The 20,254-nt window shown below is 43.4% G+C and overlaps 1 protein-coding gene across 5 annotated transcripts; it reads left to right on the plus strand.

The window, feature by feature from the left end:
• Positions 1-934: 934 nt before the first annotated feature.
• On the plus strand, positions 935-20,238 carry LOC147187089 (nuclear receptor-binding protein 2-like). Of its 5 annotated transcripts, none has more exons than XM_086102021.1 (19): positions 935-1,559; positions 12,704-12,826; positions 12,981-13,082; positions 13,165-13,254; positions 13,420-13,460; positions 13,577-13,671; positions 13,757-13,780; positions 13,866-13,952; positions 15,044-15,099; positions 15,184-15,279; positions 15,414-15,546; positions 16,246-16,348; positions 16,428-16,478; positions 16,545-16,680; positions 17,022-17,102; positions 17,214-17,277; positions 17,366-17,421; positions 17,602-17,621; positions 17,771-20,238. In XM_086102021.1, exons 1-19 carry the CDS (start codon positions 1,440-1,442, stop codon positions 17,994-17,996), a joined length of 1,704 nt encoding a protein of 567 aa, XP_085958147.1. In that variant the 5' UTR covers positions 935-1,439; the 3' UTR covers positions 17,997-20,238. The 5 variants fall into 5 exon arrangements, with proteins under 5 accessions (XP_085958147.1, XP_085958145.1, XP_085958143.1 ...); XM_086102019.1 differs by lacking the exon at positions 17,602-17,621 and having other exon boundaries at positions 939-1,559; positions 17,771-17,899; positions 18,402-20,238; XM_086102020.1 differs by lacking the exon at positions 17,602-17,621 and having other exon boundaries at positions 940-1,559; positions 17,022-17,075; positions 17,771-17,899; positions 18,402-20,238.
• The last annotated feature ends 16 nt before the right edge of the window (positions 20,239-20,254 follow it).

The raw sequence follows: 20,254 nt of genomic DNA on the forward strand, positions 1-20,254 counted from the left end.
GTCATACACTGGCTCTACATAGAATACAATACAATACGATGTAGTTACATACAAAATATCACATAAAATGTTCAATAAAATTAAATAAGCAAAGTATAGTCGAGCAAAATCAACTAAAATGTGCTTGAATAAACTTAATACATTACTACATTAAATTGTAATAAAAACAAGTGCATTATAAAATAAATACATTATATTACATTACATCAAATGAAAAAAAAAACACTACAGCAGGGTACAGTAGTACCGTCCTCCATGGGTGTTTTCCCCAAAGACCACTAGAGGGCAGAATAGAGTCGTATTAGCCTCATCTTGACTCAACCAATTACCGCAATGTTTCTGCTGTGGCTCAATAATATAATGAAGGTTTGAGATTTCAAGGTTGTAAATTATTTCAAAATGCTTAACGTATCCCCCGTAAGTGCGGTATGAGGTGACATGACTCAAAGAGAGCTTTGGCGGTTTAGCATTCTCTTCTTTTCGCCTAATCACACGACCCGTCATGAATAGAGACAAATGTGACTCACCTTCCCCAATTTTTTATATTCCCTATAATAATGGTTTGAACCCAAATATATCCCCAAACACATTAAATTTCATGTCAAACAACATGATCTTTAAAATTAATGGTTGAAGATTAGTTGTTTGAAAAAAGTGTAAATGCGAGGACGCTGACAGTATGGTTTGCCACCATTTCGCAATCAATATAGATATCTATTACTACTTTACCATTGGCCATTTTATTTTGCTTTTGACTCACAGTGATACACAGTTCATCTCAATTTCGTGTGAAAAAAAAAGTGCCTGTAATGATGGTTCGCTCAGTGGTCAAAAACTAAAAAAAGTGATATTTTACATGCAAATTACACGGATGAACAACTTCCGCCGATCTCAATTCCCCGGATGTTTCTCTTCCGCCTTCCAGGTGCTTTTGAGCTTCTCGCATTTTGCGCGGCTCTGTGTTCAACGCCATTACGGTAAATGTGCTCCCATCGGTGCTTCTTGGTAGGCTTTGGACGCAAACAGCTCACACACGCGCACACACTCCTCCACTCGAAGGATGACGCGGAACATTAACTATCGTCCATAAAAACCGGGCAACCATGCGACCACCGCTTCCCAGTGATTGCTCTTCGCGTTTCCCCGTCTCGCTCGACCCGTCCCCGGGAAGCTAAGAAGCGATTTTTCCGAATTATTCCTTCCAGTGTGTCTGCTTTTTTTTCTCTCCCCCACAAGGGGGGTGTGGCGTCTATCCCAACCGGGAAGCTTCTTGTAAGCCTTTATCAACAACGACTTAGACAGCGAAACGCCGGCCGAGGAAAAGCGTCGTCCCGTGGGAGGAGGAGGAGGACGAGCAGGGGGAGGAGTAGGAGTGGAAGGAGGGTGGCCTCCTGGTGGAAGAAGGGGGCTGAAATCTGTCAACAGTAGACGGCGTGAAGATGACGATGTCCGTCCCGGAGAGGAAATCGGGATCGGAGGGGAAGGAGGAGGAGAGCGAGGATGAGAGCGAGATCCTGGAGGAAAGCCCCTGTGGACGATGGCAGAAGCGCAAAGAGCAGGTTGGTTGCGGGGTGGGGGGGGGGGGGGGGGGGCAATGTATGGTTAGTGTCTGCGGCGCGGCGCCCCAACCCGCCGCAAACCACTTTCCACATTGGACACTTTATTAGGTACCCCTGCACTGTCTCAATAAATTCAGCAAGTAACGCCCACTTTTGAGTGGCGCTGTCAGCGTTTGTAATTCAACCCTGTTTGTTATTGTGCTTGGAGTTTGCAGTGATATGCAATTGTCCAGTGTCACCCCCTGAGCTGTTTCACATATTTTGCCTCGTAATTTTCACTGACACAAAACTCTCCATGGTGAATTTGTGACAAACTCTCATTTGTCTTCATTGTTTACCAAAACATATACAGTCATTTCTTTGTATGTCACGGTTCATGTTATGCACCTTCACTGTATCGCTGATTATTCACTATATCGTGTTAACGTACAGTGATTATTTTTTTTCCACACGGACTGTTCCTCCAGTGCAAGAAAAAAAACAGAGAATGTCCACAGCTAGTGAGAATGAAGCGGTAATTCTTCCACCCATAGAAGAGCAGACACAAGTGTTGGTAAATTTTCAGTCGCTTTGTTGAACAAACGTGACAAAATAAACAAGCGCAAATTCACTCGTCGCCTGCCCGATGGCCCCAAGTTACGGCATTGAGTCCGGTAACTTTGCCGACTCCCATGTCACTCACCACCTTTTCAAGTTACATGCGTTCAGTCACACATACAGTCCTGTACGAACGAGAGGTCGGCGCCCACTGGTGGAGAACATTATTACTTGCACTGCACATGCATATAGTATAGGTAGTATGCATAAAGTTCAAAAATATGTAATGTAAGGCGCTAGTTGGTAGAATTTGTCTGTCGTTGGGGTGGTTTGCTACTAAAAATTTAGTGACGAGAAAATCTCTGATGTTTATGAAAATATTTGGGGGGGGGGTGCTGCAGGGTTAAATATTACAATATTACGGACATTAGGTTTGTCAATATGACTCCAAATCGACTTCAGTGTTTACGAAAACTGCATACAGAAATTATTGTGCCTCATAAATCCTGCCGAGCAGCCAGATCAGTCGATCCGACCTCACGCCTCTTAATTGCCGTTCCAACTAGCTCGCCGTTTTTGTTTGTTTTTTGGGGGTAAAGGGGAAAAAATGCCTGTTTAAAAAAAAGACAGCATATTTCTAAGCAAACAAATCCTTCAAGCAGCCAGTTTGATTATCAGACAGCAAGAGCGATGGCCTCGTACAACTCGGTGATTGCGCGTCGGGCAGTGGGCCGCGGCCGCTAGCCTCTTGTGATAACGCCAAGACTTTCAACGTGAAGCTTATCTCCGGCTCGCACTCTTCTGACTTCGCACGTCCACGGAAGAAAAAGGACGCTCAGCTATTTCGCAACCCCACCCGAGCGTTGTTCCACCCATTGATTACTTAACTTTAATGATTCCATTAACCCCCGCTGCTAAGAGCTCCAGCCGGCTATCGATAAGAGTTGCGATGCATTCGCTAAACATGGCTCGACAGTGCTCTAAATGACTCCTAATATTTGATTCACATCAGAAATCTACTCCCAAAATTAAGTTTTTGATGTTTATGGAAAACCATATTCTGCCTGGCAACAAGTGACAAGGAAATGTAATAAAAAAAAAAAGAAGCCCCGGAGTACATGCACTTGATCATGTCAAGCGAGCTTCCTTGAGCGTATCATCCAGCAGGCTCAGTGTAACTCACATGCCGTGTAAAGAAGTCAGTGTGTCAAAGTTCGCAATAGACGCCACTTGATTCGGGATTGAGCTCGCTCGGGCATTTAAATAAACACGCCGTCACGTGGTTCGGTTCCCTGTGCTGGCTCAGTCCTCCTCCAATCCTTCTTTTGAAGTAGTCAAAAGCAGCCAGGGGAAGTCTCACTTTTAATGGAGCCAGACGGGAAATCATGCACGGTCGAGTCACCTGAATCTTTCGGAATGGCGACATTCGCTCAAGTGACTCACAAAATGTGTCAAAATCGGATCTGTTCTTCACATTTCTTTTTAATGCTTGGTCAGGTTGTACCTGATTATATGTTAGCATTTTAGCAACGGTTGTTTGAAGGCTCTCGTTTTGTTGAGTTCAAAGTTTAAGGTAACTCTACGAGGCAAGTCCAGCACGCAATAAATCTTTCACAGGTAGCGGGACCATTTAAAATTTCGGTGGAAAATGTTCTCATTTATTTGACCTTTTTTCAAAGCACGTGGAGATGCCGTCGAGTGCTTTCTCGTGGATCCGTTTTTAATAGCCAACCGGTCAACGTGACCGTTTCCTTGGAGTGTTTGTGCGGTCACATGACTTTGAGCTTCACAGCAGTACCGACAGATTTGTGAATGGTTTAACGGCGCAATGTGCTGATGTGTGTGTGTGTTGACATGCTCCGATATTACGGCCTGACTAGATGAGATAAGATCTATGGCATATGTGTGTGTTTTCGCCGGGCAAATTATCCGGAACACAATAGTCAGTGAATCGATGGTTAACTATTGTCGAATGCTTGGAACTGACGGTCGATTAATCACGTCTTGAAGTAATTTAGGCTCTTCGCTCGTAATAAGCACTTTCTATGCTGTGTGAATGATGGTGTATGCGAATAGAACTCGTCTATGCTAAAAGTTGCGCGAGCTAATGAACGTACATGCTAATTGAGCTAGTTTTTGCGGTTTCGGTGCGTTGTTTCTGTAGCTTCAGCCCGACATTTGCCACGTGGACGTTTGCGCCGGGCTCTCCGTGTGAAATGTCTCAGCGCCGTGGCGTGTTCAAAATAAATAATGTATCAACGAGCGGCCGTGAAGCGCAGTCGCGTAGCACCTTGGTGGAGGTCATTGAAGAGATGTTGGTGATGTGGGTCAGGTCGCAATATCAAAGCAACACGTAAGATGTTCGCCATGTGATCTTGACCTCTGACAATTTAAAGGGAGGTCCAAGGGTTCGTGTGGGCACACGTATGCTAATGTTAGCATGGCATTTTGCTCTTCCTGAACTCTGCATCGTGTTTTGTTTACTCTTTCCCATTTTTCTGTTTCCACTGCCTGGTCCAGCAGATTTGTTATTTGTCGTTTGTCATTTCCACATTTTCTGCAAATCATAAAAAATGAATGCGCATGCTAATGCTAGCATAGAATTGTGCTCCGGTATGTGTCAACAACATACATTCTGTAACGTTAATATTGAGAAACACCATGAACAGATTTAAAGTTAACTCGTAAACGGCTTGGCGCTAGTGTCGTTTACGGAAGTACTTAACAAGTGGGCTACCAATTACTTTTCATTGTAGTACCTCGACGTTGCGGTTTTTCATGTGTATGATTTATTAAGAATCGTAATAGCCGTCAAGTAAATAATTTTCAAAAACACATTTTTTTTGTAGGGAATTGCAGCTATTTTATCTGGAAGTTTTCACCCATGTCCCATTGAGGTTGTTTTATTGATTCTCTTTAATGCAGAGCTTGCAGCGTTGAAGTTTTTACATGATGATGACAACTGGACGTGATGAAACTTGGGCGGAACCTTCCGACGTAGATGAGTTGCGCATTAGCATCAGTCAGCAGCCGGAGTCAAGTTAATGCGAATGCACTCCAATGCCCTTTTAGTGCCTCTGTAAGGCTTCAGAAAGAAAGCATTCGGGGTGGGGCTATGGTCAATAGTCAGAACTTGCTTTTCGACTTGGACCAAGTGCTCGTTTGTAGTCCTTGCATGAAGAGAGCATGCCCACTTTAAATGTTACACAAGCCCTCCCTCTGACCATGGAAGGCACAAATAAGATTTCTCGGTTATCACCTTCAGTAAAATAGCGATACAGTTTGAAGTGTTGCGGCATTCCTTTGCATTGCACACTTTTTTTTTTTATCTTGAACCCTTGAGAGTAAACATAGCTATCTTAGCAGCCACGTCATACTACATACATAATTATGACACAGCGGCGTTCGGGCTTCTGATACGCTATGTTACTGACAGGTTTTATCGTTTTTACTGCTTATCAAAGCTTGGCAAATCCAAAATGTTACAAAACTAGCAGCTACACTAGCGTTATACATCGCCACAAGGGCTTCTACAGGAGCCATGCTTGTCATGAGCAGCTAAATTAGCATCTAAATATTCATGAAAGCAAATTTGTAGTCTGATTAAAGGTCCATGTTAGTTAGAAACGGCCAAAAAAAAGAGGCTCATTTAATTATTCATCCATGCTTGTTACTCGCGGCTCGAGTAGCACATCTGCTAATTAACGGAGCTAAAGATTATTTATTGTCAGCAGGAGCTAAAGTATTGGCTAAATTGGAATAATATGCTAATGATTTTTGTTAGAAGCAGCTAAAGTAGTGCGCTAATTAGCATTTTGGCTGACAGCGAAAATCACTTTATGGCTAACTACTAACATAGCAATTAAAAGCGGATAGATGCAGCTAAACTCAAGGTTAATGACGCACATGTTGCCTAACTACTAATCTGCGATGGATAACGCTTTTTGTACTGCTAATGTTTTCTTGGTTAAAAAAAAAAGATCAACAGCTAAAGTCTCGGCTAACGACTTGCATGCCAGCTATTTGCCTGCTACAACTCCACGCTCAGTAGATGTAGCTCATTGACTAGATAAATTAGCATCTAGCTACTCATGTTTAGATTAAGTTGAGGCTAATGACTTGCATTTCACCTAACCGCGAGTCGGCTACCGTGCTAATTAAAGTTGAAGCTGATTAGCAAGCTAACTAACAGTATGCTAAGGGTCTATGGAAAAAGCAGGACGCCTGCAATGAAAAGCAAAGTCATTTCCTCACATTTCTCAGATGTTTATCGGACAAGAAATCCAATTTCCGCAAGAGCAATAACGCATGGGAATCCCTATCTTGCGCATAAAATGTTATTAAGCCATTCCCCTGGGATGAAATCATCAAATTGAGCAACGCCAACGGAAACTGTGGTTTTGCTCGCAGTAAATCTGCTTTGTATTCAGACTTTGAATGTGTTGTTGGACATCAGTCAGTACGCGAACGTGAATTACGTGTCGTCTTCAGTCTTTCACTTTTCTACACAGAGAGGGGCATTGTTCTCGTAGAACAGCGGTCGCTCTCATTGTGTCCATTTGGACTTGTGAAACTGGTCTCCTCACCCACCTACTGCCGTGATGTTCGCATTCAGATCCAGTTAAATTTATTCCCAGCCGTCTCAATGATGCAGTCAAGACGATGCCAGCGAAGTGCTGAAACGTGTCCGGGAAGTAGCCAGTTCGTCAGTTGCGATTGACTGCGGCAGCTCCGTCTCGTCTCTGCAGGGAGAGATTAAGCACGTTAAATCTCTCAGGCCGCACAATGGCTTTGGGAACATCGCCACTTGACAGCAAATTTAAACATTATTTATGACACTTTTTATACTTATCCAAAACACTTTTTTTTTTCCAGGTAAAGATAATTGCTGGTGAGCAATTAGTAGTAGTGAGCATCATAAGTGTCATTAACGTCTGAACAGTTGACTATTAAAAATAGAAGATTTCAAAACAACAAATATGGACAAATAATGCACAACTACCAGGGGGAAAAAATAGAAAATAAATACCGCAACAAAATTATTAATAAATTATTAGGGTAGTGATACAACATGATTGATGAAAAAAAACAAAAATGATAACATTAAAAAATAGAAAACTAAATTAGTCCAAAAAAAAGAAAAGTAATGTGAAAAAAACCCTGCAATACCCAAATATTAGGTAAAAAAAAAAAAGAAATGCATATTTGGTTTTTAAAAATATACAAAAATATTAAATCACAGTTATGTTAAGTGGACAAAAATATTACAACAAAATACAATGGTTGTTTTTTACGAAACAAAACAGATATCATATCTTCTCCACGTGGATCCGCCTTCACGGGCTCCGCTAATTCACACGTGGAAACAAAATAGCGCTTTCTCCAGCTCCGCTGTTTGTCCCTCTGCTAATGCAACCAACGCCAATTTGACCAAAGTCACCCTTTTGTTTTGTTTTCCCTTTGCCGGCAAGCTGCACTGCAGTGAGGCCCTCATGTCAAGGGAAAAGGGTCTTTTCAAAGATTTTTTTTTTTTTGGGTGGTGGCGGGGGGGGGGGGAAGGCAGCCTTGCTCCAAAAACTCCAAGAACAGAGTTAATTGTGTAAGTGCGCCAGTATAGGCAAGAAAAACAAAAACAAGGGTGCTTGGTTTCCCGGGAACATGGAAACTGCTGGCTAAAAAAAGGCCAATCAGTCAAGTGTCGGTCCTCCTCTTACCGCCTTGTGGACGGGGGGCAGTTTAGGGGGGGAAAGGAAAAAAAATGTTGGAAAAAGACCAATATTAGAAATCAAACAGCAGCACCAAGATAAAATGTGAGCATATGCTGTCTTTTTGTCCTCTGTCTTAATTCTGGTGTCCTCATGTGTTAATATTTTTTTTTTTTTACTGTAATTGCTTCTTTTTTCCACGCCATATTCCCCATTTTTGACTACACGGTTTACAGCTTCTTTGATTCTTGTCAATCTTTCTTCTGTATAAACGTGTAGGCCTCATTTCAACTAATGCAAAGGTTTCACCTGGCGCGAAAATGCTGCTGAACCTGCTCTTCCGGATGTTTAAAAAACAAAAACAAAACAGCTTTAAGTCACGTCTGTATGTGCGCCTCCGTCCCGCAGGCAGATGGGAGATAAAAAACGCCTACGGGTGAATTTCCTTCCGCAATACTCGACACTCGTAATGCTCGTCACGTCCCGGCCGGCTTGGGGTGGCTCTCCCGCAATTGGCGGGCCTCGTAAATCGGCGGTTTTGTCGCGGCCACAATGGCGCGGCGAGGCTAATCGTCACCTCAAACGCCGGCCGACCGAGCCCGCCTCCACCGCGCTGGTTTTTCATTATGGTCTCCTTCGGGCCGCAGTCTCAGCGTCAAGGTCTCCTTGAGGAAATCACAACGTGTGATGTAATGTGATGATAGCACGCTTGTGGAACCTGTGACCTTGTCCTAAACTCTAAAGCCAAACTATCCAAATTGATTGCGTACAACGAAACCAAAAAAAAATCATCATCACTGTCAGTGATTTATAACATTTTGATCATTTCATGGAGATTGATTCATGAATGCGTCGACCGATGCACTTAGATATTTTAAAGCAATTCGGAGAGCACGTCCGCAATGCTTATAGGGAGGGAATTCTTTGTTACACCCCTAATATACCGACCGTATTTTCCGCACTATAAGGCGCATCGGCGTATAAGGCGCACCTTCAACGAATGGCCTATTTGAAAACTGCTTCATAGAGGGCGCACCGCATTATAAGACCCCTTGAATAGAAGCTATAATAGTGGCTGTGATTGCTTTATGCATCCACTAGATGGAGCTACGCTCAAGGGAATACACTACAATACAGCTTCATTTTTATCGCGCTTTCACAACCGCTGTAGCTGTAACAAAACACTTTACGGAACATTTAAAATACTACGTCCAAGAAATCGGACTATAGATCCATATATAAAGCGCATCGGATTATAAGGCGCACTGTCGGCTTTTGAGAAAATGGAATGCTTTTAGGTGCGCCTTATAGTGTGGAAAATACGGTAGATACATGGAGATAGATGGATGGATGACTGAACATTGTTTTTCTTCTTTTAATTTTATTTCCGCGTGAAACATGTGGCCCTGTATAATCGATTGATAAAACTTTGTAGTGCGCAAAAACAACAACAAAAAAAAACATCATCAGGTGGGTTGACATATCTTTTGGAGTACTAATTTCACATTCACCTGCGTCAGGGGGAGCTTTTAATATTTCATGTCCCTTATCTGACCCGTTAAGACTGGAGCGATATCATCATTCATCACGCCGAGTGCACACGCTCCCCCTGAGAGTGGCCGCGAGCTGCCCATGTGACATCTTTGGGTGAGAGACAGCCAGAGAGAGAGAGAGAGAGAGAGCGATGGAGGCGAAGGTCAGCAGACGGTCAGTGGCTCAGGCCGCAGGCGCTGTCGGGATGTGTGGTGGAGGCGGGTGGTGATCCGCGACAGCTCTGTCGCTCTAAATCCCCTTCGTAATCTGGTCACTACTACCAGTAGCCATTTATGTGTTTGGGGCGCAACCTGCATGCGGCTGCAACCTGCATGCGGCTCTTTAGCGCCGCCCTAGTGGCTCCATGGAGCGTTTTCACAAATGTTTGAAAATGGAAAAAGAATTTTATCGCACTCTGTTTGTTGCCCGGATAAGGGGCACGTTATGCATTTACGGTTTTGTTACTATAATGTTACTCATAAATACAGTATAACGCTGTCTTCCTGGTTACTTGCCCCCCCCCCCACATCGTTTGTCCATGTGCATCAATACAAGTAAAGACATCAACCTCTTCACATGTCCTTCCTTGATCCACTTTTTTATGCTTATCTTTGAGGTTCTCACAACAGCAAAACGGCAACAAAGCCTCATTTGCATACACCCCCCGCCCCCCCTCGGCGGCGCTCTGACAGACAGGCGACGCTGAAATATTGATGGGGCGCGGCCTGCCGTGTGCGATGGGACTCGGCAACGATGCAAACGAGGGTCCGCCGAAGGTCTGTCGGCCACTGAGACAAAGAGCTGCTTTCATTGATCGCCGTGACAACCGCCCTTGACGCCCCCCCCCCGCCCCCCCCCATACTTCACCTGTCTACTCGTGCAAGTGACTTTCTGTATGACAAAGCCTCGCTGGATTACGGAAAGCCGCTTGAGAATATCCACGCCCCCCCCCCCCCAGCCCCCCCCATATCCTTGAGATCCAGGTTTTCCATACTACTCAGGTTTTGTATTAGCGCTCATTTCTGCTCGCATATCTTTTTTTTAATAATTCCAAATTCAACTCTGCTGTCAGATTTTCACTGCTGCGGTTGGCTTTTTTCCTCAGTCAGATTGTGCAATAAGCACCGTGTTGGTATTTAATCAACACCTAAGCCACCAGGAATTTATCCCCCCCCCCCCCCCCCCCCACACACACAAGTGCCCGTCTTAATGTTTCCCGACTGTCATTTTTACCCCTTGCCCAGTTTCCCTTTATAACTTTATTTCCAGCCCTGGTTGTTTACTTCTCATCCGCGTTTTATAATAAGAAGGAGAAGGAAATCAACAGACGCTTCAAGAACACGCTGACATTCCAGGTCGCGCAAACTCGAGCTGGATTTTCAAGTCGCTTCAATCTGCGCAGCTCTTTGGGTTGGCTGAGTGCTGCAACTAATTTGCATAAAACGATTGGGGTTTTAGCCAGCGAAAACTATGAAAAGAGGCTCGCCGCTAAAAATGAGCTACGGGTGGTTACACACTTTTTGAAATTTGTATGTTCCTCTTGTATTTTTGAGTTGTAAAATTTCATTTCACATAATGCCCCCCCCCCCCCCAAAAAAAATTTGTAAACACACCTTTCTCTCTGACTAAGATATCAAACTGCCGCAGTATAGCGCAGGACTTACTCGATGACAGATTTATTTATTTTTTTGCTTGAAGTATCGGTGCCCGGTATCGGTACTCACACTTCCTCGTACACTACGGTGGCGGTCTTCCCATAACCTTTGCAACGCAAGCATTTTATTACCACCGCAGTGCGGGAAGTGTACACGCGATTCGATACGTTTTGTGTATGTCGACATCCTACCACATCCAGCTTCATGGACCCTAGCAAATGTCAAAACACAAGTCGGTGTTTGTGCCTCGAAAGGCTTTCTACTGCCTCCCTTTACGCCGGCCAATCAGAGGGCGGGAACCCAGGTGTATGTTTACCAGTCTTAATTCTAGCGTGACCGTGCGGTACAGCCCCCCCCCGCCCGCCACTGCTCTGCGACCGATTCGGCCCTGGCAGCCAGTCAAGAGAAGGAATTCCCGCCGTGGCGTGCCAGTCCGCGTCTTGAGCTGAAAGCATTAATCACTCTCGGAAATAATAATAATAATATAATAATAGATTTTATTTATAAGCGCCTTTCAAGACACCCAAGGACACTTTACAATAACAAAAAACACAAAACAATACGGGTTGAGCAGCGGCAGCCAAAACGCGCCAGCGTTCACTCAACACTTAGAGTTGAAAAGATATTGAGGTGCTATGGGACAGTACTTGATTTGAGAGGGAAGAGTCGGGCCACTGCCGACAAAAACAACAACAACAACAACAGCAGCATCTGCTGAGACCTTTAATCGACACAAGTCCTGGAACTTTTCTGACACACTTTGTGTGTACTGTAAACTGCCGTGTGGGAAGATTCAAATAGAATCCTGATCCCCCGCCTGAATCGAATGCTTCTTCCCACCATCCCCATGACCCGCCGCCGATTTTCTTAGAAATCAAACTCCGTAACATTTCCTTAACCCGGAAAAGTAGCCTCCTTCGTGGAACTAATGAGGGACTTAAAAGCAGGTTTTAGCGGTGGCCGCGGTCGGCCGGTTGGGCCCCCCCCCCCGGGCCGAAACAGTGGTCCCCCTTGTCGAGCTAAAAAACTAAAAGCTGTTTTACGTCCACGCGTCTGCGGTGACGTCGTGAAGGGCGAGCTTGTCGCCGTCTATCAATGGCTAGCATTTAGCGCTCGCGCCGGGTGTAGGGGAAAGAGACGTGTATCGCCACCCCGCTTGGGAACGCGGCGGGCAGTCATTTTTGTTTCCGTGGGGTGCTGCAGCGACAAAAAGGCTGCATTGATTAGTTTCCGGTCTGAGGCGGCTTCTGATTGGTTGATTGATATCGCACTTCCTGTGGGAACTGCAGTCACACACACACACACACCACTCAGTGTAGAAGTCATTTTTGCATAACTCAAGCCTGAGTGGATTAGATTTTTTTTTTTGCTTTTTAATTGTTGTTGTTCAGTACTTACGAGATCAAATGTGTTGCTACTTTGCTCTTTCGGGGTTCAGCTGAAAGGCGCACGCTGTTGTTGGCCGTCTGCGGTTGTATTTTCAAGTCAGCCAAGGAGTTTATCGTATGTGAAATGGATTGAGTTGAACGGGTCCCGCATTTCATCATTTTTATGGCCTGCGACGTCGCCATTTTGTCTGCAATCAGGTTGAACGCCTTGAACCACTTGGGGGCAGTCTATTTCCTGAAATGAGAATGAGTGCTATCACAACATGTTATTGATCGTTTTAAAAAAGTTTTTTTTTTTTTTTTGTTTGTTTCTTGGCCTGTGGCAGGTGAGCCAAGGCAATGTCCCGGGCGTGGAAAGCGCCTCCCTGGCCATGGACACGGAGGAAGGGGTGGAGGTGGTTTGGAATGAGGTGCTTTTCTCCGACAAGAAGGTCTTCAAAGCTCAGGAGGTACGCAGACTTGGAATCATATTTTATGTTACGACGTTATTTATTTATTTATATATATATTTGATTAAAACCCATTTTTTTCTGTAAATATTGCAACATTTTAAAATATATATGTATATATATATATTTTTACATTTTTGTTGACGTGGTATAGGAGAAGATCAAGGAGATGTTTGAGAACCTGATGCAGGTGGAGCATCCCAACATTGTCAAGTTCCACAAGTACTGGCTTGATATGAAAGAAAGTCAGGCTCGGGTATGTTTCAACCCCTTTTTCTGTCTACGTTAATTTCTTTTTTTTTTTTTAATGGCTCATGTGCATATTTTGCATACTGCAGGTTATCTTCATCACGGAATACATGTCGTCAGGCAGCCTCAAGCAATTTCTCAAGAAAACCAAGAAGAACCACAAGACCATGAATGTGAAAGTTGGTATTTCTCGTTCCCGGTTATGACTTCAATTCATATTTTCAAATGGGATTAGCGGTTATGTAAGGCGACGGCCCAGTGCTGAATGACGTCCACCGGACTACTATCAATGTTGTGTATTGGTGGAAAAATTCCAACCAATGTTTTCGTGTTCTATGTTTCAGGCCTGGAAAAGGTGGTGCACACAGATCCTCTCCGCCCTCAGGTACTGGATGATTATATTTCTTTTTTTTAAATATTATTATTATTATTTTTTTTTTAATGGCCGTGCTGCAGCAATTTGAGTGGGCTACAATTCATTTTTTTCCCGTCCCCCTGCAGTTATCTGCACTCGTGCGATCCACCAATCATCCACGGCAATCTGACGTGTGACACCATCTTCATCCAGCACAACGGACTCATCAAGATCGGCTCAGGTCTGATCCGCGCGAGACTCTCCTTGCTGGTCCAGAAAGATCCGGTACGGTCAATTCATGCTCTTTTGTGACCTTCTTTCCGCAGTGTGGCATCGGCTCTTTGTTAACGGTAAGAAACAGAGTCCCGTTTAGGTTTGTTTGTATTCCTCTCGAAGGTCATATTCAACATGATCTTGTTTATATCCCCTTGCCAGTGTTCCCGGATGCCAACGTCCAGGGAAAGGGGAGGCAACATCGCGACGAGCAGCGCAATCTTCATTTTTTTGCACCTGAATATGGAAGTAAATCAAACGCAGCAGGCACATTTTTTTTTTTGAGTGAAATTGATTGAAATGCGACTTTCTTTCGGCCTGTTCCCAACTGGTACAAATTACTTTGCAACCAGTTAACTGGTCAATGCGCCCCCACGTAAAGTATGACTTATTTGCTAAGTAGAGCTTTTCAATCAATTCCATAAGTCAATAAATGGACACATTTTTCAATTTTAAATAGTTGGCAAAGGTTAAATAAATAATATCGTCACTCTTTGTATGTTTAAGTAAATAATGACAATCATTAATTCATTCATACATTTTATGATTAGAAAAAAATGTAAGACATAATAATGGAATGCAATTTAGGATGTGTCTTAAATGCGTAAAACATAATGTAAAACATAATAGAATTGTCTGTACTCAACATAAATATCATCATAAATAAATGCAAAATTGTGCAAGTTGACAAAATTGTATTTGAATGTCCTCTAAGTCTTAGATATAAATTATGTGCGTCGAAATCAGTGGTGTCAAACATACGGCCCGCGGGCTGGAACAGGCCCCCCGAGGAGTTTGATCAGGATAATTAAAAAAGTGAAAAAATGCATAAAAAAACCACAATGATTATTTTTAATAAGATGCATTTCGTAAATTATCCGCTAGGGGGCACACTGTCGAGTCAAGTACAAGTTTATTGTCAAATGTGCTCGATATAAGATATCCTTTATTTGTCCCACACTGGGGAAATTTACTCCTTAGTTTGTAAAGTGTAGGCAGGGATTACATTTAGATTTTATATGCACATGTGTAAATGGTTTAAAAATTCCTTTCTTTATAAATTTCGTTGAATCACATATTGAAATAACGATATAGTTACATTGTATGCATATCTAAATCTATACAGTACAAACAAATATTGATTCAATAAATACATGAAACATGAAAGCAAGAATGAAACCTTACTTGTAAATCTAAATATATTCCAAATGAATTGAAAATAAAACAAGTGGGCTGCACGGACTTGGGGGGTGAACCGCATCTGCTTGTCCTTCATGTGTCCTGGATGTCTCCACCCAACCCCCCTCTCACTTTTTCTTTGCCTCGTCTTTCCTCGCCAGCCGGCGAAGATGACTACGCCATAGACATTTTCTCCTTCGGCATCTGCGCTCTGGAGGTGAGAAACCACTGAGAGTGTGGGCGTGTGTGCGCGCGCGAGTGTATGTCGGCGTTCGTTGACAGATGATTTGTCAACCTCTAGATGGCAGTGTTGGAGATCCAGGCCAACGGAGACGCTGCCGTCTCCAAGGAGGCCATCGTCAACGCCGGCCAATCCCTGGAAGACCCTCTCATGAGAGTATGAGCGATATTATTTACACTTACACCACTTTGGTTACATTTATAAAACAAACAAAAAAAAAAGTTGCATCAGCTGATATAAATGGGGAATTGTCATGTCATGCAATCGAAACGGATGGCCGTCCCTCGCAGGAGTTCACGCAATCGTGTTTGCGCCCCGACGCCAAGCTCCGTCCGACCGCCCACGACCTCCTCTTCCACCGCGTCCTGTTTGAGGTGCACTCGCTCAAATTGCTGGCCGCCCACTGCCTCATCAGCAATCAGTGTGAGTCTCCCTTACGTCTTGTCAAGAAAACGGGACAATGAAATGGAAACTTCCCCTTATGAATTGTTTGCAAACCAACTCAATGTTTTGTTCTATCCCTTTCTCTGAAATTAGCTTTGAGCTAGCCATTTTGCTAGATTGAGACATACTGTAACCGTGGGCTATTTTACACGAGCCCACACCGAGTTTCTCCACCAATGACTTCGTAGCTCGGCTGAGCAAAAGAACTGCCATTTTCAAGCGATGATTGAAATCCATGTCGAAACTTCAGTCCAAGCCGAGCTAGCGTTTGCGCACAGTGTTAGCATCCGATCAAAAGAAAGCGCTCAAAACTTTCAGCAAAGTTGTCGATTATGGGGCATTGGGTGTTTGCGTTTCGCGATGTGTCTGCTGCATGTGCCACATGGATGGATCTGGTACACTGGTGGTTTTCAGACACTCGAGAAGTCAGACCGACGTAGCACCTTGACGAGCATGAAAAATGTTATTCTTGTTCTTTGGTAGATTTTTGAAGAAAGCATTTCAAGAGACACCTGACAACCTTTTTTTTTTTTAACCCTTTCATGCACCATGTAACCTGATAACACGAGAAGCTGTCCACTGTCTAACTAACCGCTGTCCCTGAAAGGGTTCAACTAAAATATTTTTAAAATATTTTCTATATCATAATATAACATTTTCGAACATTTGGCTCTGTAGACTTGCTGCCCGAGAACTGCGTGGAAGAGAGGACCAAGTCCTTCGACCCGAACGCTGTCATGGCAGAGATCAAGCATGAAGACAGGCTGGGAGTTCAGCTAAAGTAATAATAATAAAAAGAATAAATTGGTACCTCCTAACTATCACATGCTTAACCAACGCCGGCTTTTTATGTCCGACAGGTACTCCCATGTGTCCCCTTTAGAGCTGGACAAGTTTCTGGAGGACGTCAAGTAAGTAGAACGCCGTTAACGCAACTAGCTGGATTTAGCTGCGTTGCTAAGCGTCTTGTCCACCAGGAACGGGATTTACCCCTTGATGAACTTTGCCTCGTCCCGGCCGCATCCCGTCCCTCGCGCCCTCTCCTTGTCGCAGGAGCAGGTGGAGATAGTCAAAACGCCCACGCCGGAACCCCAAGAGATGGAGAGCAGGAAGGTTAGCACCTCACATATCACCAGTGGCATTTTATATCTTGAAAATTTGGATTTACACGCTCATAGGTTACATTTTAGAAAGGGAGATGATGTATACGTATTCTGGCCAAGGTCCCAAAAGAAAAAATTCTCATCACTTGCCAGTCACACACACCGACTTGCTACATTTTTCAAAGCCACTATGAATAAACAATCTGATTGACTGGCTAGCACAACTCAAACCCCCAAGGGTGTGCAGGTTACAAAAAATAACAAGGGTGTTTTCCCCCCTCCCCAAGCCTAGTGGCATCGTAAATTGAATTGTCTTGTACGTTTTTTATAATACATCGTGCGTGTTATCAGGTCATTCAGATGCACTGCAACTTGGAGTCGAATGAGGAAGGGACCAAAACTCATGTGAGTCACGTAGTACCGGTACATCAGGTACATTCCCGTAAGGCTCTTCTTATCGGGCTCCCATCTTACATCCATTCTATATTGTATTCATTTTGTTTTTTTAAAAATATGGACTCTTTCTTTTTCTCCCTTCTCCAGCTTTCTTTATTTCTCAAGATGGACGATAAACTTCACCGGCAGCTTAGCTGCGACATCCTTCCGAGTAGGTTGACCACTCGGCGTGTCTTTCGGGAGAAATCTGCTTTCTCATTGGCTGGCGGTGTTTTAATGATGTCATGTGCACCTTTCAGCCGACACATCCAAAGACCTTGCCGGCGAACTAGTTCACTACGCCTTCATAAATGAGGTACACTACGTTTATTTTTAAGGACTGGACATTGACCACAGCAGCTGGCTTTTTTTTTTTTTAAATTACGAATATGACTTCTAAAACAAAATTGTGTAAAAAAACAGTACGGACATACAGATATACCGTACATACGGTCACAACTCGGTAAGCTGCAGTAATGTGTGCCGTTCTTTGTAGATGATGAAGAATACATGCCTGTGAGTATGTTTTCAAAAATCGGTTGCTTCCAAAACCGCCGGTTTCTCTGTATACATGTTTTTTTTTTTTTTTTACACAAGCAACAAAAAGAAAAATGCTTCAAAACAAATGATTGTTGAAGTCTGATCTTGTTTCTTTTGTCTCGAAGGAGGATATCGAAAAGGTGTCCGCGTTCCTGGAGGACGCCATCAAGCGACATCGGGTACGAGCGCTGCCTTCCGGGAGCACGCAGTGAGGGAAAGGGGGGAAGTCGCAGCAGCCCGTGGATGGATGGCAGGTGGGACCAAGGGGCCTTTGGGGGGGGGGGCTTTTATGGTGTCCTACAGATGGAGCAGGAGCCTGTTTGCAGTCAAAGCATCACTGAGGGATGTTAAGAAAACCACAGCAAGCTTAAGGAAGAAGTCACAGCGATCGAGGGGGGGGGGGAAAAAGGGACCAGGTGGACCAGGCGTCATGGTTGTGTTCTGATCACTCCCCCCGAAGGGCACGTTTGCCTTAACACATGTTGGTTCCATAACAGATGCCGTTATTGCCCACATCCAGCCATCTTGTCCGAGGAATGTTTTACTGGTCGCCATTTTTGCACTTCAGCGTCCATCATGACCGGCCATTATTCCCTTTTTTTTTTTTTTTTTTTTTAAATTAAGTACTCCATCCATCTTGCACTGTTCAAACTCATTCACTGTGGACTTATTTATTACTTAGAAGCAACGCACAAGGTTGTCATTCGGGCTCTCTAATAATTCTCACACTGCGCTTCCTTCTACTTGTCCCCACAGCCTCTCTTTTTAGCCTGCGGTTCTCTTAAGGGCTTTCCCCCTTCCTCACTCCAAATGTTCCGAGTGCCAAAGACTTGTTGCAAAGTGCCTGATACGGCAAGAAAACACAAAATGGAGTTCAGACTAATTGGGAATGGATTGAAGTGTATTTCAATGACTGATAGAAGAGGTCATTTAGCATCAGTGCACTGGTCCCCAGCTCATCCAGGAATCATTGACAGCCCAGTTAAAAAGGTCGAAAAATTGCCAAGAGATGCCACAAGATGATGGAAAAGCATTAAGGTTTGCTGTGAGACGTTATTAATAACTAATGAATTTCTACTTGACTCTTGGTTCGTGTGCGTTGAATGTAAATATCGGTTTGACTTCTTACTTCAAATCATGCAGTTGGCTTAATCTAAATAATTGTGATTTTTGTCACCAATGTAACTCTTGCTTTATTTTTCTGTTGCCCCATCGAGTTTGTCATGTCAGCGAGAAGTAATAATCTGTCTATTTTTGTTTTTGTTTCCAAATGTCATACCAATTAGTACAATACTGCTAATATATGCATAACATTTATTATTATTAGGGGCCCCTCTTATAATCGCAGTTTCTTTTCAACGGCCTTAACATGCCCAAAGTCAATTTTTGTGTGTGTGTGTGTGTGTGTGTACTGGTGAATATGTACTGTATGTTTTTTCAGTGTGTTAAAAACATCCCCTCAAAACTCATTCACTAGTGACCCCCACTGGAAAGTTAGAAAAAAAAAAGCCCCTGACACGAGTTGTTAACAACCAATTAGCAGGACGGGTCTGTTGTAACAGAACGCACGAAAAAGTCTCAAGGACACATTGCCTGAAATTCAACAGGACGTCGTCCAATTTTGTTTGAGGCGACCATTTTGGATTACATTTGATGTGGTAGGGGCCTGCCAAAGTTGGAAGGAAAGGGGCATTAAAAAAAAAAAGATCTGCCTCTACCACCAGTTTCACCCTCAACACGAAATTTGGTGGATATTTCTATCATTGCTGGGTGCACAAAAAAAGGTTTCAAGGACCCATGGCCAAAATTGAACAAGAGGTCAGACATTTTGGGCCACTTGCGGGGCTCATACAAGAAAATCCATACAAATAAAACCCAATCTGAACCCAATGTAGATGTCAAATTGAAAAAAAAATCCACATTGCGGAGACCCATCCAATTTTAATTTTGATCGTGATTCCTGTAGGATGTTGACACTAAAACGTAACATGCGATAGACGTGTCACGTTTTGTAAATTCAATGTTTTTGCTTCCAGCAATAATATTTTGAGTCGATTTTTTTTTCCAATGACAATTCTACATTGTTTGTAAATTGTCTGCACTTGTTTTGTCTAGGTTCTGTAAATTCCCATTTTAATAACAGACTGCTGTATAGTGACTGCTTTGAGTTTTACTTTTGCGTATCTCTGCGGACGGGAGTGCAGAATCTTCCCGGATATTTACCTTCCATACAGGCTGTGGAGTATATTTCAATGTGGCTTTTAGGTGAGAGTTTATTGTGGTTCCTACTCCCATGTGAAAGAGTGCCACTCTTGCTCTTCTACCATTTTGTAGGCTGCATGTCTTTAAAAAAAGCCTGCAAGCATTCAAAACTTTGCATTTTGCCTTTGTCAATAACAGTTCAGTTCGAGGAAGGTGGGGAGTGATTGTGAATGTTTGCATACATGATACAGTAATGATTTAAAAAAAACATTCATATTGGTCTTACCAGTCAAGGCTGTTGAATGAAACTTGCCTTTGGATGTGCTCTACTTAAGCATTTGTAATATATTGTAGCATTGGCAGTTAAATAAATAAACTTGTGACATACTGATCAAGTCTATTATTTA

Source organism: Hippocampus guttulatus, chromosome 21 (genome assembly GCF_054856545.1).
Source record: "Hippocampus guttulatus isolate MCC_2025c chromosome 21, RoL_Hgut_1.0, whole genome shotgun sequence".
NCBI classification, from domain to species: Eukaryota; Metazoa; Chordata; class Actinopteri; order Syngnathiformes; family Syngnathidae; genus Hippocampus; species Hippocampus guttulatus.